General features: G+C 48.6%; 9 protein-coding genes across 9 annotated transcripts; 4 read left to right on the top strand and 5 right to left on the bottom strand.

Annotated features, from left to right (window-relative positions):
• Positions 1–473: 473 nt before the first annotated feature.
• POJ06DRAFT_228606 (general substrate transporter) lies at positions 474–2,908 on the top strand. Its single transcript, XM_056185765.1, has 6 exons — positions 474–906; positions 968–1,228; positions 1,285–1,549; positions 1,613–2,314; positions 2,388–2,587; positions 2,693–2,908. Exons 1-6 carry the CDS (start codon positions 816–818, stop codon positions 2,851–2,853), a joined length of 1,680 nt encoding a protein of 559 aa, XP_056040669.1. The 5' UTR covers positions 474–815; the 3' UTR covers positions 2,854–2,908.
• A 738-nt stretch (positions 2,909–3,646) lies between these two features.
• Positions 3,647–4,712, bottom strand: POJ06DRAFT_262784 (uncharacterized protein). The gene has a single exon (XM_056188801.1). It carries the CDS (start codon positions 4,362–4,364, stop codon positions 4,050–4,052), a length of 315 nt encoding a protein of 104 aa, XP_056040668.1. The 5' UTR covers positions 4,365–4,712; the 3' UTR covers positions 3,647–4,049.
• A 119-nt stretch (positions 4,713–4,831) lies between these two features.
• On the top strand, positions 4,832–6,488 carry POJ06DRAFT_262783 (uncharacterized protein). Its single transcript, XM_056188800.1, has 2 exons — positions 4,832–4,959; positions 5,070–6,488. The coding sequence occupies exons 1-2, from the start codon at positions 4,891–4,893 to the stop codon at positions 6,288–6,290; spliced, it is 1,290 nt and encodes a 429-aa protein (XP_056040667.1). The 5' UTR covers positions 4,832–4,890; the 3' UTR covers positions 6,291–6,488.
• Positions 6,489–9,047: 2,559 nt separating this feature from the next.
• POJ06DRAFT_283803 (short-chain dehydrogenase) lies at positions 9,048–10,008 on the bottom strand (the record flags this gene model as incomplete). Its single annotated transcript, XM_056190131.1, has 3 exons — positions 9,048–9,119; positions 9,172–9,521; positions 9,564–10,008. 3 exons carry the CDS (start codon positions 10,006–10,008, stop codon positions 9,048–9,050), a joined length of 867 nt encoding a protein of 288 aa, XP_056040666.1.
• A 704-nt stretch (positions 10,009–10,712) lies between these two features.
• On the top strand, positions 10,713–12,511 carry POJ06DRAFT_228601 (uncharacterized protein). Its single transcript, XM_056185764.1, has 3 exons — positions 10,713–11,148; positions 11,200–11,617; positions 11,672–12,511. The coding sequence occupies exons 1-3, from the start codon at positions 10,812–10,814 to the stop codon at positions 12,351–12,353; spliced, it is 1,437 nt and encodes a 478-aa protein (XP_056040665.1). The 5' UTR covers positions 10,713–10,811; the 3' UTR covers positions 12,354–12,511.
• Positions 12,512–13,350: 839 nt separating this feature from the next.
• On the bottom strand, positions 13,351–16,246 carry POJ06DRAFT_228599 (Mechanosensitive ion channel-domain-containing protein). The gene is made up of 2 exons (XM_056185763.1): positions 15,297–16,246; positions 13,351–15,246 (listed from the first exon to the last, which is right to left on the bottom strand). The coding sequence occupies exons 1-2, from the start codon at positions 15,987–15,989 to the stop codon at positions 13,501–13,503; spliced, it is 2,439 nt and encodes an 812-aa protein (XP_056040664.1). The 5' UTR covers positions 15,990–16,246; the 3' UTR covers positions 13,351–13,500.
• A 1,334-nt stretch (positions 16,247–17,580) lies between these two features.
• On the bottom strand, positions 17,581–19,652 carry POJ06DRAFT_262772 (Alpha/Beta hydrolase protein). Its single transcript, XM_056188799.1, has 4 exons — positions 19,246–19,652; positions 19,018–19,198; positions 18,578–18,962; positions 17,581–18,518 (listed from the first exon to the last, which is right to left on the bottom strand). The coding sequence occupies exons 1-4, from the start codon at positions 19,346–19,348 to the stop codon at positions 17,646–17,648; spliced, it is 1,542 nt and encodes a 513-aa protein (XP_056040663.1). The 5' UTR covers positions 19,349–19,652; the 3' UTR covers positions 17,581–17,645.
• Positions 19,653–19,725: 73 nt separating this feature from the next.
• Positions 19,726–20,952, bottom strand: POJ06DRAFT_262770 (uncharacterized protein). Its single transcript, XM_056188798.1, has 3 exons — positions 20,447–20,952; positions 19,904–20,398; positions 19,726–19,839 (listed from the first exon to the last, which is right to left on the bottom strand). Exons 1-2 carry the CDS (start codon positions 20,723–20,725, stop codon positions 20,057–20,059), a joined length of 621 nt encoding a protein of 206 aa, XP_056040662.1. The 5' UTR covers positions 20,726–20,952; the 3' UTR covers positions 19,726–19,839; positions 19,904–20,056.
• A 2,666-nt stretch (positions 20,953–23,618) lies between these two features.
• Positions 23,619–25,109, top strand: POJ06DRAFT_297587 (uncharacterized protein). The gene is made up of 4 exons (XM_056190614.1): positions 23,619–23,905; positions 24,139–24,258; positions 24,285–24,486; positions 24,643–25,109. The coding sequence occupies exons 1-4, from the start codon at positions 23,781–23,783 to the stop codon at positions 24,856–24,858; spliced, it is 663 nt and encodes a 220-aa protein (XP_056040661.1). The 5' UTR covers positions 23,619–23,780; the 3' UTR covers positions 24,859–25,109.
• The last annotated feature ends 141 nt before the right edge of the window (positions 25,110–25,250 follow it).

The following is a 25,250-nucleotide window of genomic DNA, read 5'->3' as shown; positions in this document are numbered from 1 at the left end:
CAGATCACATTTTAAGAGCAGCTGAATTGTAATTTTGTACTATTTATTTCTATTTATTTGTTTGTCCTCTACGTGTGCATTTCAGGGCAGATAATGAAAGTCACGTGCATGACTATACGATTTTTTGCGAGTAACCCATCTCAGCGCTTGTATAGTTAATCGAAAAAGTTTTACATGGCCTCGTATAGTAATCGTATTGGACTTTACGAATACGAATAACGATTAATCGCAAATCGTATCCAGCCCTAGGAAGAATATCTCTAATATTATTGGCAATGCAGATGAAGGTTTAGTAGAAGAAGTCAGTGAGATACTTGGTATTACTGGCTGGGATGACAGTGGGATGGATTAGCGGAGAAGAATACACTAGAATAGCTGGAAGGCACAAGCAGTACGCTGGAAAATACTCAAAATATGGTGGGGAATAGTCCCAGAATGAGACTGAAGAAGTTCCTCGTGTATACTACACTTGGGCGCATCTGCTGCAGTCGGTTAGCAATTGTTTCCGTGAATTCAGCAATCTGGCGGCAGTCAAAAAAGCAGATGAGACTAGCCCTAGTAGGGAGCCCTTGAGAGACTTTCCGACAGCGTTGAAACATTTAGGCTCCGCACTCCAGATGCTGTGCACAGGAATATGTAATTATGCGGGGCAAGCGGGGCCGAAATCCGGGGTGTTGTCCGAGGCCAATCTGACAGGCTCGGCTGAAGTCCGAGAGAACCCGTCACAATGAGTGTGTATATTTATTAATCGCTGCAGGCACTTTTGCTTTGTGATATCCCCAGTGCAGCAACACTATCAGCTTTAGGTGGCAAGGATGAGTATCATGGAGCCAGAAACACCTAAGCAAGATGTCGCAACAGTCGAAAACTATTCGCAGGCGAACGCAGATGCGGATATTTTCCGTTGTATGTAATCTTTGAATCTCTTGGCCGAGATCCGTGTACACATACTAATGAAGCTCTGCAGCGGAACCTGCTGTCGCCAAGTACATCCCCGGTGGATTTTCGCCTTCGAGGTGTATGAAACTTAGTGGAATGTCGATGTCATATGCCATTTTCGCTTTCGCAGGATGTGCGATTACTTTCTTCGGATATGATACCGCGGTTATGTCTCAGGTCAATAACAATCCTGACTATCAGCAACAAATGGGTGTTTCAGGTGGTACAAACAGAGATGCAGCCGCTCTTGGTGGTTTGGTGAGCCTATGGTTTGGTGGGTTCGCTATTGGTATGAAGACATTGCTTGTCATTGCTTATATAGTCCGGTCACTCATGAATCTGAAGGGGCTTTCCTGGTAGGCTATCTTGCCGATTCGATAGGTCGTTTAAAGACTATTCAAATTGGGTGCCTCTGGGGAATCCTCGGAGCTGTACTTCTAGCTTCTGCTCAGAACATCACATGGCTGGCATTTGCTCGAGTTATAAGCGGAATCGGATGTGGACATCTCAACACCACTGTCCCGGTTTGGACATCGGAATTGGCCGACCCACACCTTCGAGGGGTGTTCGTTGCAGTCCAGTTTACCCTGGCAATGACAGGATCTGCAATGTGAGTGATCTCGTTGCCCGTCGCAGAAATTTCATTGCTTGGTGCTGATGGTTATTGATCAAGCGTTTATTGGATGGAATATGCTTGCGTCAAAACACTCAGTCCATCGTTTGCCTGGCGATTTCCACTCGGTTTCCAGATCGTGTTCCTTCTCATAATTCTGTTAGCAGCTCCATTTTATCCAGAGTCACCTCGATACCTTGCAATGATAGGAAATCTTGAGGGCGCTTCTTCCGTCCTTCGGCGATGCCGAATCGACAATGGAGATCAAGCAATCGAGAACGAAATGCAAGATATCGAGTTTGCAATCCGCACCGAGGCTTCATCGAACTCAGTCAGCTTCTCCGGCATGCTCTTCACCAAAGACAAGGTGCACACGCGTCGACGGGTGCTCCTGGGTGCGGGTGTTCAGATCATGCAGAAATGCACCGGCATTGACTTTATCAGTGTATATGCTCCGAATATGTTTGCACTCTCCGGTTTCAAAGGCGATACACCTGCTCTCCTTGCAGGCGGAAACTGGTTTGGTTATATTGCAAGTCTGGCCCTTTCCATATACCTGTGTGATCATGTTGGTCGCCGGAAGATGATGCTCATCGGATGCTCCCTTATGGGACTGGTGCTAATTATCGGAGGCGTTCTATCGCATGAAACCATTGCAAACACCACTGTTGATCATGCTAAGGCAACCAAATTTGGCGCCGGTGTAGCCGCCATCCTATACATTTATACATTCATTTATGGCAGCACATGGCTGACTACCTGGTACTTGAATCCTCCATTTTTTTACCTTTATTTCTTCCACAGTGCTTGGCGATCTAACGAAATGGCCATGTAGCTGGGTTTATCCTACCGAGATCTTCCCTCTGGCAAGTCGCAGCAAAGGAGCCGCGTTAGCCACGATTGCGTTCTCTATCGCCGGCGGGACAATTAACGAAATTATCCCATACCTGATTAACGCAATTGGATTTTGGGTATTCATTCTGTTTGCCCTGGTCAATCTGGTCATGCTCATTCCTATATATCTTTTCTACGTCGGTATGTTTTACACTTTATATCTAAACACAAATCCCCCCTAGGATTTTCACGTGATTCGGGATATATTGAGGCTCTGTCAAGACAGCAAACTAATAGTGAGTGTAGAAACCGCAAATCGGCCTCTTGAGCACCTCGATATTCTCTTGTCGAGCAACAGTCCCCTCGCCTGGCGCGCTGAAAAGGAATTTGTGGGAAAACTCAATCAGCGGATAGACGATCTGGCAATACTGGATGCAAAGACAGAGAAAGAGGAAGTGGAGGCATGAACGTTCCTTGCGCATCATGGAAGTCTGTGTGGACATCTGAGATACAGTTTACGCGCTTCTAGAATGCAACTATTGGTGTCCTTACAGGATAAAACCTATTATTAAACTTGTAGTTACCCAAATCAGTTAACTCTTCTGAGTGTGCCTGCTGTATGATATGCACCGTTAAAAGATCATACAATAACAAAGAGCACCGCTTGCCTTAATTCATAGCTCATGCAAGGGATAAATTGATAGACTGCAGATTTCACCAGTCGGCGTTTGGACAGCTGGATCGAAAGAAGAAGCTTCTGCTCCTATTTCTTCTTAACCCTTGATGATTCTCTTCGACTTTCTAGGCCTGCACTTACCACTCGTTCTCCATGGCTATATAATCGATCTCCTCGTCAGTTGTGTCGCCTCAATCCAGCCTGAGGGACAACAGCATCCAGTCTCCTCATCACAGGAGAGAGCAGTGACATAGTCATATAACGAGAAGAAACTTGTGCTGACCTATACTGTCGCCAGAAGGTATTGTGGGTATTGGTAATATGCCGCATCGTATTTCTTAGTTTGGTAGGTGTCGTCTCCTACTGTCTCATGTGGATACTTTATCGTCGCGTACCGTCATCTGTGGTTTCGTACTTTGAAGGTTTTGGAATGAATTTTTCAACAACTATGCCACTGCGACGGAGCTTGCGGAGGGGATATTTTCAATACACATGAGCCTGCTGTCTATCTGTTCATGCGACTTTCCCAGTGCATGAACAGAGACAGCGCAGATGAAAGTGAGGTTGAAAATAACAGATGGTATGGGCGCCTGATGACTGATGCCGGAGGCATCTTGAATAGCTCGTGAAGCTGGGATAGCGGCAACAACAGCAACGTGAATGTGGATGCGGATGCTTTAAACCTTCCCTTGAACACTTTGAAATTATCACGCTCAGAACATCCAATATACAAGCTCATATCGACCATACCACGCTGTCGGTTTGCTTTCATCCTACTTCAATCAAGGCTATGGGAACAATCCATTGAGTGGGTACTTGTTACACGTGCTCAGTCGAGTTTGACATGTATCCCAGATTATACTCATCTCTTAACACTGTAGTTCAGTATCCGCAATCCTTTATTCTGAATCGTATTGAGCGTAGCCGCCATCTAGGCTGTCTCCGCAGCGAACCGTGGATCGTGCCGGACAGTCTCAAACACCATAATCAGCGGGGTGCGGAGGAGAAACCTCCAAATATCGGGAATGCAGTATTCAAACAAAACTCCACCGACTGACAGACATTACGCGCTGGAGTCAAGTAATCAGCGCGATGGCCGAGCGGTGGGAGTTTAGTCACGTGGTATCGTAAAGAGCTAGAGGACGTGGGCACAAGGCGTCGGCAGGCGCAGGAATATGGATCGACACAGTCCCGATACTCAGGGCAGAATGCATCGACGGGATCGATCTCGATGGTAGTAATCGACTCATATAATGCACAAAGCCCCGCCCATACCATGACCGCAAGTGACCAATACAGCATGAGCGTTCGGGCAGTGTTCAAATCCTGAAACTGAAATGCGACTGGAAACACCTTGCCAAATGCGGGATCTATGCTGCATTTTGAACTTCTGACAAAGTCGGCCAGTACCAAGAGCCAGCCGTCTCTCTCTCTAGATCCTTGTAGATTCCTCGCAGTGCCTTGTCTAGAGCCCAGGAACGATCCACAATTTCGAGAGCCGAATCGAGCAATGGTTTGGATCGAAGAGTTCTGAAGCGTTCGGTTTGTTGGAAGGTGCGAGCAGAGTGCGATTATTCCTATGCTATGTTGAAGCTAAGGACCTGGCCGAGGATGTGAGAAAGACCAAGATCCGCAAGGATACGAAGCGTTTCAGCCCACAGAAAATAAAGTTCGTGCATGTGGAATTTTTCAAAATTATGGCCGCTGGGGTTAGGGGTTTACCCTATTGTCGCGACTAAGGTGCATGCACCATACTAATTCTAACAAAGGACGGACCGAAGCAATACTAGCAGTATACTTACTCTAGGCAGATGATTTGCCCTCTGCAATGCCGTCACGAAGAACCCACACGAAGTCAAGGCTTGGCTGTTTACAATGTAAGAAGAGAAGAGTTAAGGTATGGTGAACGCAGCTCTTTATTTACGCGGTTTTATCAAGAAGAGGAGCGACCATTGACAAGACCGTTAGTTGAAAGCCATTGTCTTCATTACTGACGTACGTACAAAGTGTGACGAGAAAGTGCCGCGATGTGGCAGCTGCGCAAAGCACAACATCACTTGCAAATATACTGGTTCTCCAGTGAACCGCCTCCTCCTGTCTCGAATCGTATATAGCAACAATCAACAAAGTCTCGACACAGAAGAACGCTCCTCAAGCGAGATTTCCTATATCTCTCGAACTTCACCATACAGCGAGTCTCCTGCAAGCATTGGCGGTGGAAGATTGTCGACGACTTCTGCCTCAAGCCTAGACCGACTGGACATATTGAGTAATTTGATCGATCGAAACCCACAATTCCCATCCGACCTTCACATGCGCGATCTCGAATTAATGCATCATTATTCGACAGAGACTTACCGGACATGGTCAGAGGGCCAGGCCCCTGAAATCCAAGAAATATGGAAGACGGTCGTCCCGAAAGAGGCACTTGCTCATCGTTTTCTCATGCATGGTCTGCTTGCTTTGTCGGCTCTCCATTTGTGCCAGATCAACAGTGGTGACAAGGGTCCGAGTCGGGTGATGTACACGGAAATCGCCACCAGACATCAAAGTTTAGCTCTTAGTTCATTCAGATCAGAGCTCAACAATATCACACCGTTGAACTGTAACGCCGTTTTCGCGTTCTCTGGCATCCTTACTATTGCTACGTTTGCTTCCTGTCAGTGTACGGGAATCGAGCAGGGAATGGCACCGGTAGAAGAAATTTTGCGGGTTTTCAGCCTTCTTCGTGGTGTAAATGAGATCTTGCACACGGCACGGGATTGGATACTAACGGGTCAGCTGGGCCCTATCGTCCGAGATACGTTCACGAGTACCGCAGATGCTCTACCGGCAGAGGCCCGCGCTGCCCTGGACTACCTTGATGAAGCCAACAGCCATAATCGCGACAGTGACGCAAAAAAAGCATATTGCTCCGCTATTCAAAAACTGCGAAATTATTTTGAAATCTTCTATTCCCAGGGCCAACAGGTGCGAATAGCGATGGCATGGCCCATCACTGTTCCGTCCGCGTATATCGCACTCCTGAAGAGTCGGCAGCCGATGGCCCTTGTTGTCCTTGCTCACTACTGTGTAATTCTTAGGTTGTTTGATAGGTGCTGGTGGTTGACCGGTTGGAGCGAGAACGTTGTCGAGGAGATATATCAATCTCTTGATGCATCGTGGCGGCCATCGATGCGCTGGCCCATTAAAATAGTCGGGCAGGTTGAGAAGGGCAAGTATCAGTGAGACCATTATCCCATCAATAATTAATATAGACTGGAATTTGACTCCATTACAGCTGCTGGTTTGAATATTAGTTGTAAACGATGGATGTGTCGCACTAGATCGATTCATCGAATCCAGCCAATAAGTTTCAACTTATTGTCACATTATGTAGCAAATAATGACACAACACATCAGCAAATCAGAAAGCATAAATGCCACACTTGGACTGGAGCTGCGTAAAGTACAACTGATGTGGGCTCCCTAAGCAGTGACAAATGTCAATTTGGTCTGATTCCCAGTGCATCCTTGAATCTCATGTGCGCTGTTTCAAAGGCTCCTGACGCCAGGAAGTCCCGCACGTGATTGGCATCTAAACGTATCAGTACCGCCTGGATGTCCTCAATATCCTCTTCATCAAAGGGAAAAAAATCCTAAATAGTGTGGCCCAGGTTAACGTTGCTCCCTTGCAACAGCATTTGCCCATTCTCAACCACGCAGTGTGTGGAGTAGTATGAGTCATATTGTACATATTACCATATATGATATCATATCATACGGGTTCGTGCAAACTCATATCATATCATAGGGGTTTGAAGGCCATATGAGACTTAGAGACCCTTAACCTTATCAGAGATTCAACCTTAAGATAGCCTTGATTTGTATGACTACGAAGAGAAAGAAGCCTCACATACGGACATCAGATTATATATCAACGTGATTATCAATCTCACCAACCCACATTCATAATAATCCATATACAGAAATTTGCAAAAATAACTTCGCAGGCCTCAGATAGGCGTGGAATGGATGAATGGGCGAATGGACAGGATTTTAGGGGTTCGGGTTTTGAAGGCAGGGGCTACCCCTGGGACGCGCTCCAGCACGCGTCTACGTAGTAATTCTTGTCAATATGGCAGAAACATACAAATCTGACAGCGAGACGACTGAAAATGCGCCTTCAGTTACCTTAAAGTTAGATGAGACGTCTGTTTATTATGCTGCTGTTGCCCTTCATCCTGCGTATCGATGGCCATACTTCGAGAATTGGTGGGCCAGTGAAACTTCGTGGATTGATAAAGCAAAGAAACTCGTTCAGGAATTATGGGACTCAGAATACAGGCATCTTAGCATCTCTTCTGTACACAGCTTGTCAAACGGCGGAAGGTCTTCCATATGAAATTTAACAAAAATCGTGAAGAAAGTCGCCAGACACCACTGCTTTCTCAACAGGTGTTACAATAGACGAGTACGAGGAGTGGCAATGTTTGCACCTGGACTCGGACCAGGATTTTGTTGATCCGTTATCATATTGCCACGAGAAACGAAGCCTTTATCCCCGGTTAGCTCGAATGGCCCTTGACGTTCTCTCCGTTCCACCCATGAGCGCAGATGTCGAGAGATTGTTCTCGTCTTGCGGTGGAATGTTAGACCCTTCGCGCAATCGTCTGGGGGCCAATACAATAGGTATTGTGCAGATTCTGCGCTCTTGGCAAAAGGCTAGTCTTATTCAAAGTAACGACCACCTTCTACGGATGCCAGAGTCGCATGAGAGGTCGCTGAAGGAATAGAAGGAGTTGACGGGTGGTCAGGAGGGAGGAGAGTGGGTTTCACGGGCTAACGAGGTTATCGAGGTGTAGATACTAGATAGTGAGCTTGAATGTATCCATTCCTCCATTCCACTGTCCATCCACTCCACTGATACCCTATGTGGAATATCGCCTAACTTATCTGGCCGGCGATACGATATGCGTATGGGAAAACCCCGGCGATATCGTATCGTGAACAGCCCTAGGCAGTTCTAAACTGGTAACGGTTCTCTGAGATATTTGCTCCACGGTGCACCGTGACCACAACGTAGTTTTCGTCTCGTCAATATATAGGTTCATTTAAGCATTTTGAAGCTTATACCCGGATCTGTCAGCCCTTTCCGGCGCCTACCTAATTAAAGCTCCCCACCACGGCCTCGAGCCCCATATCGCCTCGCGCCCGCGGGCTTTGGTGACCTTGGAAATACGGGGCACTCGCTTGGCTGGAATCACCCGGCCCGGCAGCCCCTTACCCTACCCCAAGTGGTATGGCCCTTAGTAGTACTGGGAGTGGACGGTCAGCTACCGTAGCCGTCGCGGGCCTACGCGCAGGCTGCCTCGATATCTAGCCTCGCTAACCTGCTAGCACAGTCGAGCCTTAGTAATGGTAGTAGCAGCTACGACGACGTACGCATGCCGGACGCTATATCCGAGGTCTACTACGATTTGTGGAATAAGGTTGTAGTCTAGATCGCAGTTGTTTCACATTACGGCATTCAGATTACGGCAGTTGTTTCACATTACGGCATTCAGGTTACGGCAGGTGGAGGCCGAATGTTGTCAAGGGTTAGATGATTATTGGATAAGGTATAAAATGGCTGCATGTATCTATAGTCAAATAGAAGATAACGCCAACAATCCTTCTGCCCCAATTACAACACGATTTAAGCCAGCCGATCGACGACACTACGCTCACTTAATTTGTTACTTATACTGTATACTAAATCGCCTCAAATTGAACTAACATATATAAAGAACGGCCGTATAAAACCGCGGGCAAGCCGCAACTGCGAGCCAAGCCATTGCGACCCAACTGCTAGCCGACTCACACGCCGAGTTTAGAACAATAAATGTCACAGTGGGTAAACGGTAGAGTGAGAGGAGCAATCATCATATAGAATTAATAACCGAAGCCTGCTTCTCTATCTCACGAAAGCACCGTACAGTCGTATCCATACAAGCCCGTTCTCTCTCAGACTTTTTTCTTTTGCGTGGCTTTGGCCATCTCGCTGGAAAATGGAACAACACTCTCCACTATCCTGTCCTGCAATCTCAATTAGATACCTATCTAAGACTCGGGATGATCCGAAACTCACAATGACTGACTGTGGTGACAACCACAATGCTAACCGAATAAAAAAAGCATCTGTACCGGCCCAAACTGTTCCAACTGTGCCCTTCTCGACCTCTCGGACTACTTTGATCGCATAGTGCCTCGAGCTGATGGCATTAGCTTGAAGCCGGCCATCGGTGAGGTTATGGATGAAGTCCCGGATTTCAGTGTAATTCGAAGTCTCAGGTAATTCGGCCCCATGATAGTCATTGAAGAAGTTGGTCTTGACAGCGCAGGTAACGAGAGTGATGGTCCGAACTCCAAGAGGTTGAAGCTCGTGACGCCATGTCTCGCTAGCCATGGCAAGGGCGGCTTTCGAGCTGTTGTAGATACCTGGCTTGTTAGCGAATGGCTGTAAAAGTATTGGGCACTTACTCATAAGCGGCATAGGAACATATGCGTTGGCAGACGAATTATTCACGATGCACCCTTTGGCATTGATTAAAAGAGGAGCAAATGCCTGGAGCATGGCCAATGGTGCCCAAAAGTTGAGGTCAAATAGTTTCTTGGCCTCCTCAACCGAAGCGTCCAGAGCTGGTACAAAGGAACCTCCGCCGCTGTTGTTGACAAGGACATCGAGTCTACTGCCAGTTTCTATCTTAACGCTCTCGACAGCAGCGGCAATTGACTCTGAGGACAACACGTCGAGTGTCAGAATCGTGATGTTTGCCACGCCGGAGAGAGTCTCTGAGATCTTTGATGGGTTCCGTACAGTTGCGAAGACATGGTATCCCTTCTCATGGAAAACTTCAGCCAAAGCTGCGCCAATGCCGCCAGCGGAGCAGCCGGTGATTAAGACAGACTTGCGTGGAGAAGCCATTGGATAAGTATGTTGCAGTCTAGTTGATAGGGGATCAGGACGCGCAGATGTCATGATACGAAATGGATTCTCAGTGCCTTTATATAGAAAGGGATAATATCAAAAGTGCCACTGAAAAGTTTCATAATATCAAAAATGACATTATGGGTCGTACCCAGTGTACCTGGCAGATTTCTCCCAAACATCGACCCTACCTCTACCTCATGCGATCAAAGTCTAGAGACTTCATACAATGCACACAATGTTTTGACGATCTCCCCTACTCCGGCCAGTGCTTGTTGTATTTAGAAAACCAATGTATTTGTAATTATACTAGACCAAAGAAAGCAAGGGGCAAACAACATTCGAGAAGCCGGTCCCAGAAACGCGACGCGCTCATAGTACAACGATTGCTATCATCAAGTAAATTAATTTCGGGAGTGGGTACCGGGCCCCGCCACCCCCGGGGGTTGGTGCTGGGTATGCTGGGTACGAGGCGAAATGGCACTTTTGATATTATGAAACTTTTCAGTGGCACTTTTGATATTATCCCTTATAGAAAAGCTTTGGTGAATGCTCAAAGAGCAGCTTGTAAAGTAAGTCTAACTTTCTCAAAGTCCCAAGTACGGATTTAAGCCGCGCGACATGCTTGCCAATGCTCGGCCGCTATACCCGAAACGGCATATAAAGAAAGTCTTGGCATTACGGAATGACCCACATCGTGGATTACATAGGCATCGTCTCGCGGACTCCTCGGTCTCAGCACTTCATCTCGAAACCTTTACCAAGTCAGGTAAACAAATGGAAAAGCCAAGACTGGCAAGATGGCAGGACCGGATGAATCCAGAGGGTCTTCTGGCTCACCAGCCAGGATGCCTTTTATTATATCGTCGAACGTCGAGAAAGCCGATCCTGCCACTAGGAAGCTAATCAGAAGCCATGTGATGCGAGGAAAAAAGCAGAAAAGAGGTCGTCCTGACAATGGCCAACGGACGACCAGCTGGGGAACAATGGCCGGCCGCACTCAGGCAGCGCGAGTCAAGCTGGAAGAAGTGATGGAGATGTATACGCCACTAGTACCCGGCCGCGTCGGTTCGGATCTCTCCTTCATCGAGTTTGCTGATGAGATAGAGCCGTCGATGCTTCTAAATGCGCTAAAAGGTTCGTAGCTCAGGCTTTTAACTTGCGGTGGCTAACTCGATATTAACCCAGTCTCAACGGTCGCAACGAGGGTCATCTTCCCTCTAATAACGGGGATTGGCTTCCAAGTAGACAACAAGGGGCTTTATCTAATCGGACCAGACGCCGCTGGCCTCCATATAACGGCGTTCGCAATGGAAGGTTTCATCGACAGGATCCTACGCCATCAGGAGAACAGCATCAACCCAGCGGCGATGCTGCATTTCCAGAAAGGACTGAGGCTTCTCCGCGAGAGGCTATCGGGGGAAGATGACGAAACAAAGATTTCGGATTCTACGATCGGTGTGGTCTTGAAACTGGCTAGCGCCGCACACTTCAATGGAGATTATCAGACCTCTAAGCAGCATATGGAAGGTATTCGCAAAATGGTGGACTTGAGAGGAGGTCTAGATGTCTTCAAAGGCAAACATCTCCTAGTGGAGATGTTGAGGTAAGTGATGGCAAGGACCCGCGGCCATTGGTAAAAAATACTGATCCTTCACAGATGTGACCTGGAGATCGCGCTACTCAATGGCTCAAACCATGTGTTTTTCTGTCAGCCTTCAGAGCCAGTGATGGAATATCCCGAGAAGCTGCTGCCAGCTTCTGACGACACAATGTGTTCCCAAGACAACATTGAGTTGATTCGAAACATGGACAACAATTTGGCGACAGCTTGGCGCGTCATGAGGAGATTCTGCTTGCTGGTCAATCTCGGGACACAAACTCAACGGTTGATCCGCCTAGAAATTATACATGAAACGATGACTGCGGTGATCTATCGCCTGCTTCACATGGGCTTCGCCGCCAGTTCAATTGATGAAACTGTACGGCATGGCCTATTAGCTTTTTCTCACCATGTCTTCTTGCAGTGGCAAGACATCAAACTGCCTTATCATCACTTGCCTACCGCTTACCGAAACTGCATTCTGCACCTCAAGCTTGTCGATGGGGTTTCCTCTCAGCTGATGCTTTGGCTGTTGATGACTGGAGCCAATTCAGTCTTTAACATATCAGATGAAGTATGGCTGAGGGAATATTTGCGAGAACATGCCGACAGATGTCAAGTGAAAACATGGAAAGAGATGCAGGACATACTGAAGTCGTTTATGTGGATTGAATTGCTAGACGAACAGCCCGGGAAGCATATTTATGGTTTGCTTAATCTGGATAAAGGGAGACGTTGAAATGAATAATTGAACGGTTTCGGTGCGATTGGATACACACGGTGAAATACACGCGAAGAACTTTAGGTACTAGAGTGGCTGCCCGGATTGAAGAGGTTGATTTAGCAAAGCCACTTTGGACGAGCTTAACTGAACGCCGCCCTGTTGCATTTTCCAATACAGCATATGCGCGTAAAATATTATGAGACTTTTAACAGGAAGCATTTCGCGCCGACAGGAGATCTTGACTTTAACTCAAAGGCGTCGCCAGGCGGGCAGAGTGGGAGGGCTGCGCTGATATCAAGCCCTCTGGTCGTCATCGTTCTGCCTTAGCCATTAATAGCACTTCCGTTGTTCTAGTAAACTTACCTATGCATATCGTCCCATGTCGCTACATTGCAACGGCATTATGTTGAGGGGACACGTCTGCTACGTGACTCATAAAGCTCAGTGAGTAAGCACTATTGTTAGGTACAAATTGAGGGCGGAGGAACGAAGGAGTGGATATTGAAGCAGATAGACGCGAGAGCGCGTCGGCGCACAATGATCCCGCATCTGTCTACCTGCTTAGACGGCACAGTGGGTGCAAAGGGACGTGACGTACAAGCAAAAGTGTGATGGGAAAGTTGAAATATTTCCTCATGTCCAGGCGAACGGGTAGCGTCACGTCTAACTGACGTACTTTGAGCCAACTAGTACGGGAAGGCTATCCAGCGCTACAACCACCCCCAATTTCGAACCATACCCGGGGCCATTGATTACGAATTTCGACTTTTCGATCCCAACGCGTTTGCACACGGCCAATTTAAGTAGTGCGGATCTTGGAAACTTGAGTCCTAAGCCAAAGCAAATTGCCTCAGCACGAACAGTTGCAGGGAGCCGCCCCGCAATACTCCCCATCCTGATGGCCGCCCGAGATAGATCAAAATCTTGTGCCATGAGAACAAATAGATGCGATAAACCGAACATTGGGTGAAGAGCACCGTGGTGGCGTTCAACGCATGTCGGGGGTCTGATACGGGGAAAGTGTAATATCTCGGTTTGCGATTAGCATGTCGGTATCTGCTTGACTATATATACAAGTTTTCGTAATTCTACATATACTATAAACATCTCGACCTTGTCCAGAACGACGGCCACATGATTCAGTCTCTCAGTCGTGAGACATTCAGTCCTGCGACAGCTCGGGACGCTTCTCGTTCGTAACATGCGGCGACAGCGCTGAGGAGCCGCCGCCTGGTTTCCGCCGCCCAGTGGTAGTCTGCCGCCCGAGCGATTCCTGCGTCTCGATTACCACACCCGTGGCGGCTAATTCGGCGATTCTCGGGTCGGTCGACCAAATGCCCGTCGACCTTGCCGAAGCCACGTCGGTCTCTGGAGCCGGCTTCTTAAATCTCATGTCGGCCTTGTCCTTCTGGGCTTTGGCCCACCGCTCTTGGGCCTCGTGGTCGGATACCATGACTGAATACGTCGGCTGGCCGAAGGTGCCGAGGTCCGGATCGCCAACGTTGGGCGGGTAGATGGGCACCTTTTTGCAGGCGGCAATGAGCTCGAAGATGAACCGGTTGCGACGCTGTCGGCGCAGGCCCTCGTTGGCCATGTTTGACTTGTGTCTTACCGCGAACCTGATCTCGACCCGGTCCAGGCTCGGAACGTCCGACACGTCAACGGCGACGTCGGGGTGGAAGTCGCGGCTGTTGGCGTTAACAAAGGCGAGCAGGTGGTCGCGCAGGATTTCAATGTCGTCCATTGTCGTATCGAAGTGGGCCTGGATGAGGATGACGTCCTGCATTGCCAGCGAGCGGGACACGTTTTCGACCCAGAGCGTGTTGAGCACGCTGTTGGGGACCTGGACATTTTTGTGGGTGTCGACTCGCCGGAAGACAGTGAAGAGGAGAGAGATGTGCTCGACAATGTATTTTTTATTGTCGATGTCGATCCTGTCGCCGACGTCGTAAGGGTGCTTGACGAAGAGGAAGATGCAGCTGCTGAGGAATTCTTGGGCCGTCAGGGCGAAGACGAATGAGAGTGAGAGCAAGACCGTGCCGGCGGTGGCCAACATGGTGCCAAAGTTCTGGTTGAGCAAGGCAATGAGGATGAAGATGGCCGCGAGCAGGACGATTGTCGTGAGCACGTTGTTCAAGACGTCGATGGCGTTGTCTACATCGTGCATGCTGCGGGCGACCGACTTCTTCTCGCGGCCGAGCTCGAGAAACATGAGCACGATCTCGTCCAGACTGACATCGCCGTTGGAGTCCCTGTCGAGCATGGCCATGCACTCGTCAGCCAACTCGGCCGGCTCTTCCGCGTTGTCGTCGGCATGTGTGGTGAAAACGTCTTGCAGATCGGCGAGGTCGAGTTCTTCCTTGTTCTCGGAAACCAGACTCATCCAGACGCGCTTTGCCAGCGCCTCGGATGCGGCTTTGTGTTCGAGAGCATTCGTGACAATCGCTTTGGCGCTCTGGGGGGCAAAAATCTTCTTGTTTCCGGTAATTTCGTGGGCGACGTTGCCTATGGCGGACGTGAACTTGTCGCCGACGCGGCCGATGTTGCCGATGATTTTCATTGCCTTCGATTGGCCGTGCTTGCCTGCCCCTGGGGTCACGAGCTCGGCGGCCATGCCAGCCATGATTATGTAGTCTTCCTCAAGGAACTCGGGGCAATACAGCGGGAAAATGGCCCGGGAAATATCGAACAGCCGGGTGAAGAGATAGATGTGGCGCTTGTACTGCTTGATGCGGAGCGCAAACTGCTTGCCGTGGTAGTTGACAGACAGGAGCTGAATGACAAACCGCTCGATGAGGAGCAAGATCGAGCCGATAAGCAGTGCAGCAAGGACTTTATTCAGCCTGTCCTCCCATGACTTTGTTGCCCTGTCGTTAAGTCTCCGCTGGTCGGGATTTCCAGTCATGATCTGCGGGATTAGTGCCAGGTCGCGATTAGAAAAGCCATAGATGCACGTACGGGGATGAATGTGACCCAGCTAGTAAAAGTCCACGCAACCAGGGTGATGGGCATTTCAAGGGCCACCAGAATCAGTGCGTACTTGGTGACGCTGTTGTTGATAACGCCGACGATAGTTTCGAAGACAATTGGCAGGATCTTGGCCAGAAGCTTTGCAATCCACAAGCTGAACCAGACGATCTCGACCCAGATAAACGTCCACATAATGCGCACGCCGCCCAGAGCCGCGTCTTCGGCCCCAAACGCGCCGACAAATATGGGGATTGACAAGAGGAGGCCGAGCGGCAGGACGTAGATCATGTATCTTGTCACGAGCGAAAAGCTCCAGATCGCTTCGTAGACGCGTCCCAACCAAGTAACTGAACCGGCCCCCTTGTACAAACCGGATTCGGCAGCCGCGCCATCTCGCAGGTGGCGACGACCTTTGTAGCGAGTAGACTGAGGCGCGGCTATGCCGAAGTAATCATCGTCGTCAGAGTCATCATGGGTCGTCCTCCTGCTGCGCTTACTGGATGCGGCACGGGACACGCGGGATGCCCGGGATTGCTGTGGACTGAGCTGAGATTTGCGAGAAAAGTGCGACCTGACGGGGCTCGGGGGAATACAGACGATGTGCTCGTCAGGCTGGATGGATGCGTTCGAGAGGGTGCTGGTCCGCACGCGCGACGCGTGTTCAGGGCCGGTAAAGCTCATATTGTGTTGTCGTGCCAGGTCGCGTAGTCGTCAGTCAATCTGAGGAGTGGGACCTTTTAAAAGCCAGACGGCAGGGCGACGCAAATCGATTGAAGGATCCAGGGTGAAGTGAGAATGCCCCGTCGATAGTTCACAACACACTAATGAGCAGCAACAGCAAATTGCGGGTGAGAAACCGCGACGATCTGGTTCTAAAAAAAGGAAATTCAGTTGCGCATCGAGCACGCGCCTGTGGCTTGATTGGAATGAACTTGCCGCGCTTTTGTTTGCTCAGGGCAACGATTAACGGCGGCGTGAGGCTGATGCCGCAATTACGAACTGAACAGCTAAGCACTGCCTTTACGACCCACCAGGCATCTCACTAACAGTCCGGCCAGTCTGGCACAGTGCAGATTGCCCTTTAACCGACTAATGCAACCACTAGTCACTACGACAGCGAATTCTTTATTGAGCCAATCCGAGAATGGCAAGTCAAGGAGATTCGAGTGCGTCGGCTTTGAAACACTCCGGTTCGCCGAGCTGCCCCTGGATTCCAACCGTCCAATGTTCCAGTTCGCCGTTACCCGGCTCGAGAACTGTGGGTCGCCGGCTGACATCACTGCGGGTCTCGTACTTTCGTATTTCAGCTAACGTGAAGCCAGATCACGTTGATCACGGGCGGGTTTTTCTGCCTATACCACCGAAGTTCAAGCGAGAAATCTCAGCTTTAACTGTAACGTTGTTTAGTGGCCTTTCATTGCTGCAGCTGCCTCTGCATATACTGCAATTATCTCTCACGTCAGGGACTGGGACCAAGAACATCAAGGTCCATTCTTGTCCAAACTCGTCGAAAATACTGGTCTCTCCATCCTTAAAAAAAAAACAGGTAGCGCGCGGTCTTCGAGACTTCGCTCAGTAGCGATGGAAGGCTAGGTCAATCTTCATATATTCTTCTTTCGTTTATTAGACTTGGGCGGATTTGAGGTTCGAGAGATTTAGGCAAGCATGGTCGCCCGAAGAACAATTCATCAGCCGCACCAAACTACCACATGAACGCTTCGATTGGACCAATTTTGCCATCTTGGTCGGTTGGTTCAAAATGTTCTTGGCGAACGCTACGATAGCCGCCGCGCCTATGACGCTTGGGGATTAGTTTCACGCGAGTAGTTCTGTATGTGTGATTGATATGTAATGGTAATTTGGAATGGCCACGAATAGCAATAATTGATTTGCAACTACTGGAAGAATCCTTCTGAGATCGCTTCTAAAGTTGTCCAACTTTCCAGTGCGAGAGACCAAGGTCCTTATACTGTCGCAGAGGTAAACAGCTGTATTTTTTATACTACGAAGTTTCTCGAAGTAGCAGGACTGGATTATGTTATTCTCAGGCGAACCAAAGTGTCGGAGTTAAGTGGTTACAATGGATTGGATTACTGACAAAGGACGCATTTTGTGATTCCACTATTGTAAGCCCAAGTGTATTAAGGATAGCCATGAATGAGAACCAGAAATCTCATGCGCTACAGGAAGATCTTGACCCCATAAAAAAGAGCGTCGGTTAAATCCGGGTGCTCAGTAAGGTAATCGCGAGACAATGGTTGCGAGGTTGAAGTACATCTCGCGCGTGCATTGGGCCTAGATTCAAATCAGTATCTCGTCCTCCCAATATTGGTCTTTCTAAACTGGACAACGCACTGTGTATTCTTCGATAAAAACCCCAATCTCGTCCACATGGTCCATCTGATCGTTGACGCCAAAGTGCCAGTATACTCCTCGCAGACCATCGCCGTCGAGGGTTGATGTCGGAAACCCACTGATACTTTTCACAAGTGAATCATCTGGACCGCGCATCGACTCGGTGTTCACGATCCCATCATTCAGATACCAGTCCCCCAGGTTCTCGCCTAGGATTTCCTTCTGGTCGTCTCCCAGATCCAGACCACCCATGCCGTACACTGTCGGCAGCATCAACGGAAACACGTCCTTTCGGGGCAGATATTTCCCCGGCGGCGGCACAGTGACGTTGTAATTTATCTCGCGCAGTAGTCTGTTCGCCACGGCTTCAGTTGCCCACCGCACGACATCGTGAAATTTGACCAGCGACAAGATAAACGGCCACCCAACCTTAGCAACCACGTCCACAATACCGTTCACGAGCGGGATCCTTCGCACGAAATCCACAAGCGCGATAGGAAATGTGTTGAGGGCCTCGGCTGTCCAGGGCGGCCATTGGCACGGGAATGAGATCGTGGAGTGGAATGAGAGGCTGAAGTAGTAGACGTGAGTTGAGGTCGGAATGGCCCTCTTGTTGAGATCACTGACCCCTTTGATGCTGTTATCATAGAAACCATTGTGATTGGACTTGAACCATTTCGACACCGGACCATCATTCGATTCTAAGCGCTGGCGCATTTCTTGGAATGATTCACGTCCTTGTCTGCAGATGTCCCAATGGTCGAGTTGGAGATCATACGCCCTTTGCTTGGGACTCTGGAAGGAGACCACGGCAAATGTTCTTGCTAGGAGCTTGATTGCCTGGTCGGTTGAGTTCTGAATTAATTAGTGCCGGCATATCTGAACGATGCTAGTAAGGAAGGACCCAGACGTACTGAAATGAAATTCTGAAGGACGTCTATGATCGTCGTTCCTTTGTGTGGAGTCCCCACCGTTGTCACCGAGACTGTCCAAGTGTCCCGTCCTTCGGCACCAAAATACTCGGAATGCACGTCTCTAGCGCCAAGCTTCATCAAGCTGATCAAGTAGCGGACAGTATTTCCGCCTTGGGAATGGCAAATGAAATGAACCTTGTGGTCTTCACTCCACTTCCAGTCATCATACTCTTTTGGTGATTGCGAGAACAGGATCGCCCGTTTCCGACCACTGGTAATAGCAGTACTAGGGCCACTGGAGTCTGAATCAAAGTAGTTACCATAGTCAACAGTCACATCATGGATTTCTTCGATCTCACTCGTCGAGGGATTGAACGAACTGAATCTTGTAGATGTTAGACAACGGCCGAAACTTTGACTCTAAACTTATCCGAACACACTTTCCGAACGTCAGCTGCCGATACAGCTCACAGGCGCGTTCCCAATTAGTAGACACCGGTCCGATCGGCGTGACGATCACGGTATACCCTCTCTCCACAAGCCGTTGGGGAATATTTTCAACGCCACCCCAATAATTGACGGCACCAAATAACGGACTGCCCCAACCGGAGAATCCGGGCACTTATTGGGCGTTAGAATTGAAGTATACAAAACATGGCATCCATTACCCAGTACAATCGGAACTGTTTTATCCTCAGGAAAAGAATTCAACTGCTTGGCTAGGTTGTGTAGGTTGACGAGTCCGTCTGAGTTATCCAAGGGAAGGTCCATTTGCACAGAATTGGGGTAGTTCGAGGTTGGCAACGCAAAATCGGAGAGGATCTCAAATGGCAGCAATGTTAAAAGGGTTCCGGGGGTGCTTTTATACTCTGCCAAGCCTGAACATGTGATCTAAAACACTTGGCGGTACATTATGTACACAAAATAGCTCTTCGTTGCAAGCTGAAGCATCCGAATACTGCGGCCCACTTTGTACGTACGAAATTAGCTAGGCGAAGGTCTGCCGTTGGATCACTGGTGAGGCTTCCGTAACATGGCGTAACAGACTCGAGCTCTGTTCGGGCCCGTAACAAAACTTATCTATCAGGGTTAGGGTTTTACCCCAGTCATCTGGAACGACCACAAAAGTTTGGAAGCAACGATTTTGGGGTTCTGCAACTTTACGCTTACTAAATTTACGTGAGGAGCCCTGGCTCAACTGGATCGCGTTATTCGAGGCGTGCGTGTCTGCATAGGGTTTACACCCCAATTTTGCGTGAATGGTAATAGACAAGAAAAACACCAGATACGGTATATGCTAGGTTCGTTAACAAGTTGAATACGCAGGTTCATCAATTTTCCAGCAGTCGTCCGATTCAACAGCGTCCAGTTCGCCGTCGAGTTCAGGAGTATGCTAAAATAAACTAACACCAAAAAAGATCAAGATCAAACAGCAATATACACTTCTCAAATCCGCGTATCACTCGCTGCTCGTCGACCTTACGTATGCGAATGAAATGGTTTCCCATCAGCAATTCTGCCATATGCGGGTCCATCGTATGCAGGCGGAGTAGATTCATCACTGGGCCGGCTTGCAGACCCTTCACTAATAAGGTGCGCATCTTCGCGAGAGTATCGATCCAGCGGGATATCCGAAGTTGGGCAATCAGCGTTACCCACGACCGAATCTAAATCATGTGTGATTTCCGTGTAAACGCGCCGCTGTCCGAAGAAGAGAGTCGCCACGATTATCGACGTTATGACGAACAGGACCCAGATTGCAGCTGCGAATGCGATTGGTGCCTTCATCGAATCGCCGTAGTCGTACTCCCCTCCAACGGCTGCTGCGCTTAGAAACCGGACACAATATAGAATTACGACTAACTCACCCAAGCTGATGAATGCGGTGAACCAAAACAAATTTGTCAGGAACTCAACGCCAACCATCACACCCTTGTGAAAGGCACTGGCGGACAAGTACATAGGTGCGAAGACGAGAAAGAGTGTTGTAAAGAGTGTCCATATGGACACGCAGATGACATAAAACTCATTGTTTCGGTGACCGTTCCACGAGAAATCAGTGACGGCGATACACAAAAAGGACAGCACGAATTGCGGAAAGCGTAGAAACGACAATAGTAAAATTGTGTAGTCAGATACTTGCTCCATGACGGAAAAAGTGGTGGATGAGGACCAACAGAAAGGTCCGTATGAGCAGACAACAGGGACAAGACGCAATATAATAACGTACACCGAGGTTGGCAGAGCGGGAAATGTGGACAACGGACAGACGCGCTGACAGTTGCGTACGCGTATGACAAACGGCGTCGCTCTTGCTGCGCCTGAACGTGCCTGCCCCTTGACACATGCGTACTTAGTAGCTACCCTTGACTGAGTTTTGTATCCGAATCGAACATCTTCCAGTTCGTGGTTCGGTTTCTACAGACTGCATAGTAAGTTACGAGTTAGCTGCCATGCCCAACTTTGAATCGACCGGGTTAGCGAGATTGTCAGCTATGACCAGCTCTAGAGAGTTATTATTTATTATCCAGCGGCTCAGACATCATCACGGACTTTTGCTTTCATGATGATGTCACATTACCCTCGGAATGAATGCGACGGCGTGTGAAAATATTTTCTTGTACGAAGTTTGCTTGTTTTGTTAGTTTGTTGCGCACGGCTTTGTTTCGTGACGAAAAGTTTTTACGAAGTTGGCCGTCGGAGAAGTGTATAAAAGTAAAAGAAATGGTAGAAACCCGTTCTCCGGCATAGTTATTATTCTAAAATATACTCTTATAAGCCATCCAGCTAGCGTAACATATAATGTAAACCCTCCGACACCTCACATACCTCACACTAGATCAACATCTCTCTCGCCCTCGACCACCACAGCAACACGATCTCCTCCAACAGACAAATCAACAGCCCCTCTGGCCTTCAACTGCTCCGCATTGCCAGTGAAGTTGGTAGCATTTAAGCCCTGATCCGCCCCAAGAACATTGAATCAATATACATAAAACCATCAAAAATGACTTCACAACCCATCATTGATTATTCAGAAAATATACCCCATCATTGATTAGTCAGAAGATACTACGTCAACTGGTGAGTATTTCAAATTTCAATGCCATCCTACTGGTTTTGGATATCGTAGCAGGCGCCCTTGCCGGAAGCGTGGCAACAATCATAAAACCCGTCGGTCTTCCAGAAGTTATCGCTCAGGGTATCACGATTTGTGCACCACCTTTTCCCGTCGCAGTCATAATTATCCCAGAATTGGTCTCCGCAGACGTACGTGGGACCAACTCCGGGTGAATTGTCACACTGTCCGTCTCCGGTGCACCAAGTACGCGCCAGACCAACGCCTGCGTCTGTGGCACCAGCAAAGCCAAGACAGTCGCTGCGATTCCAAATTTCATACTTAATTCTTATCGGTAATATCCTACATAACATTGCGTGGTAACGTGCCTGCGTGATAGAGGGAAACTTGCGGAGAAAATAGCAAGATCGGAGTTCCTTGAGAGAGAGATGGGCTATTGGACACAAGCTTGTGACCGATCAATCGAGCGGGCAGGGAATTTGCTGCTTGTTCATTACGAAGGGAAATAAGACGCCTTTATTTACTTGATGAGATGGTCCTTGTCAAGCCTATAGAGGTTTAGCGTGCGGGGAAACAATTAAGGGGTGTCCGATAACCCTCAGGTTGGGTTTAATCCCATAAACTTGGAGAGGCGACCATGATATTAATCAGTAGACTGAAAGTGTCTCTTGGGGCGGCCCAGGGGTTATCCCGCTTCCGACGATCGATAGTAATGCGAATGCGGGCTTTGGTCTGGGCCGTCGGACCGATTAAGTGAGACAATTTTCTAGATCGGATGGGATCTCCCTGGCAGCATCCTTGGCGTGTGGAGGCAAAGCGAGGCGATTTATTAATCAAAAAAACTAAGTATTGCTCCGTGGACACAGCCTCTTCTGGCGTGCGGATAGTGTGTTGTTTAAGATGGGTTCTGCATGCCTTGGCACCAGGCGTACGAATTAGGCCATCACTGAGGTCAATTGACCTGGATTTTGAACTGAGAGTAGAAAACTCTCTCACGGTCTTAAATACATTCCATGAACGAAAAGTAAGGGATATTCGCCGGGGCGCCTTTTGGGCGCCTTTTCGGAATCCTTAGTGATTCGATTTCATAAACGCAAGGTAAACTAATGTCCGGTGTTATTTCAAGGTGTTTACTGCGAGAATCAAACCGTTATAAATTGCTGCTGCTGCTGCATTCGAAGTATCTTCCCGTAATCTCATCAGGGTCAATAACGAGAATGGCGTCTGTATTACGAATAGTGCTCAGCCGATTAGCAATGGAGGTAATGGTAGGCTTATAGGTCTAGTTAAGGTCTAGTTACCCAATGCATCCTGAACCACCTTCCAGGCTCCAAGTCAAGAGCTAGAATAGGTTAGCAATCATCTACCGACATGATGCGTGACACACGCACCTGCTGTTGCCTCGTCCAATAGCAGAATCCATTAGCGAATCACAATTCAGTCCATAGTCGTACCTTGCATCATTATAGAACCACCCTTCAAATATATTGGAGTACTGGTAGCCATTGCTCTCTTGATTGATACATAAAATAAAGAGTGATTGTGTCCAAATGACTGTACAAACAGAGCGTTTGGGATCGGGGATTTTTTTTGACTACAGTTGGGAACCCCAAGGCTATAACCCATGGCTAATATTACAGGCCAGACAGATGATTTCTTGGGTTACTGAGTCTCTGTTAAACCGTCGCTAGGATTTAGATGCTAAGCCCTAACCCGCACTGACTGGTGTGAACCTGCCCAGGTGCGGCTGCAGTTATGACGTCACAGATAGGGTGGCTGCGGTTCCGAAGCGGTTCGGCTTTGTTTTCAAGCAGAAGCAGTGCAGTCCGAATCCAAATCACCAAACGTCTGCCCATGATCGTTGGAATTTCAACATTTTCGTCCTCGTAAATCCGTAGCAGGTCTGAAGCGCTGAGAGCACTTAGACGTCTACCCACACAGAAAGCTGACTCGTCTGATATCATCCATCTCCGTTAACCTTTGAGCTCGATCGGCGATCGACATGGAGCTTTACCAGTCACAGTGTGTGAGCAAGTCCCCCAACAGCATGTATATAGGCTGGACCTCGCAACGAGATCCGCTGAGGTCGTGTTGTCCGTGGGAGCCCCAAACCAAAGTACTTTTATGGAACAATTTGAATTGTTGCACACTGTGAGGCGTCCCCTTTCTCCGAACACTCAAATCGAAATACCGACGAGTAGATCCGAATTTGAACATGTGCTACAGATCCTGGAAGAAGAAGGCGCGAAGTATGATTATTTCATTGATGACCAACTGTACAGTTGCTGAGACAAATTTTTAGATTCCCTAGGCTTCAGTAAGATGGCGCTCGAAAAGTGGCAAATCCTCTCCGCTGTGCCGAGTCCCGCTTCATGACGAAATGGTGGGTCATTGCTCAGAAAGATCGCTGATGAAGTCAAAATGATGCCAGGCCCCGATGCAAGCACAAAACGTCACCTCTCTAGTACACGCGGCATGTGAGAAATACTGATGACACTGGGGACACATCCACAACAAGGAATTGGGATGGTGCCTTACTCTATCTCACAAGGGAAGAAACGGTGCCAAATCACACTTTGATGATTGCCGTCGAAGTTGGTCTGTCAGAGACCTATGCGAGCCTGAGAGCCGCTATTCATTTTCAGTTTGTGCGCTCCGCTGCCGAGTCGGAATTGCGATGCGCAGCAACGAAGTCGGCCCTTGCAAACGGGCATCAACGAAATATTACGCGACACTTGAGGAGAAGAGGATCGCAATACAGAACATCGAGCACGTCCTACGGGTGCAACTGCTGGCCAACCCATTTGCTGAAAATAGGGGAAGAGACCTGGTTTGGCAAAGTTGCAACTGTAGTAGTACTCGAGACTTATCGCCTGGAAGATGAGACTAGCCCGCCAGAGTCCGCCAGATACTCTCCTCATCCCTACGCAGCCTTTGTAAGTACTTTGCAGGAAACTTATGTTCCATCTAATGCACAAGTTTATAGACGATTGTCGACGATGGGCGTTTTGTTGGGGGCGAAGTTCCGGCAAACCTGGCGGAGATCACGCTTGGGGATTGCTCTCCCACTCATATATTAAGCGGCAAAAGTATAGAGACAACTTCTATTAATTTTTTCCATCAAGACTGGTTTGAAGACAGTTTTGGCTCTGCCATGGTGCAAACTGCCATTGAGCGTTTGGAGGATAAGTGGAAAGTTTAGCGTGTCTAGGTGTTGGTGTAACAAACTCCCAGAGTAGTGTGACGATCATGCAGCCGACCCACTGATCAGGTTAGGTTTGCACAGGGTTGTCGCGACGATGACGACAGGCCTCGAAAGCGACGGGCCGATCAGGATCTCAAGTACACCAACATCAAGGACCTCAAATTGGGAACCACATTAAAGCAGTGGACCAATTGGACAAGGGAAATGAGATCAATATTGTGTAATTTAGATATTGTATATAAGATCGACATCACCGGGGAGATTCCGGAAATTAAGGACTCACCCGCACTTCAAATGTCGGTCTATAAGAAGGTGCCTCTGATGCTGAAAATGAGGAGGCAGGCTTCAGTCGAATACAGTCGGCTTCAGTCGAATACAGTCTTCCCCAA

Source organism: Lipomyces tetrasporus (genome assembly GCF_029532465.1).
Source record: "Lipomyces tetrasporus strain NRRL Y-64009 chromosome Unknown POJ06scaffold_12, whole genome shotgun sequence".
NCBI classification, from domain to species: Eukaryota; Fungi; Ascomycota; class Lipomycetes; order Lipomycetales; family Lipomycetaceae; genus Lipomyces; species Lipomyces tetrasporus.
Note: the sequence above shows the minus strand (reverse complement) of the source record. Positions and strands in the feature narration are given on the sequence as shown.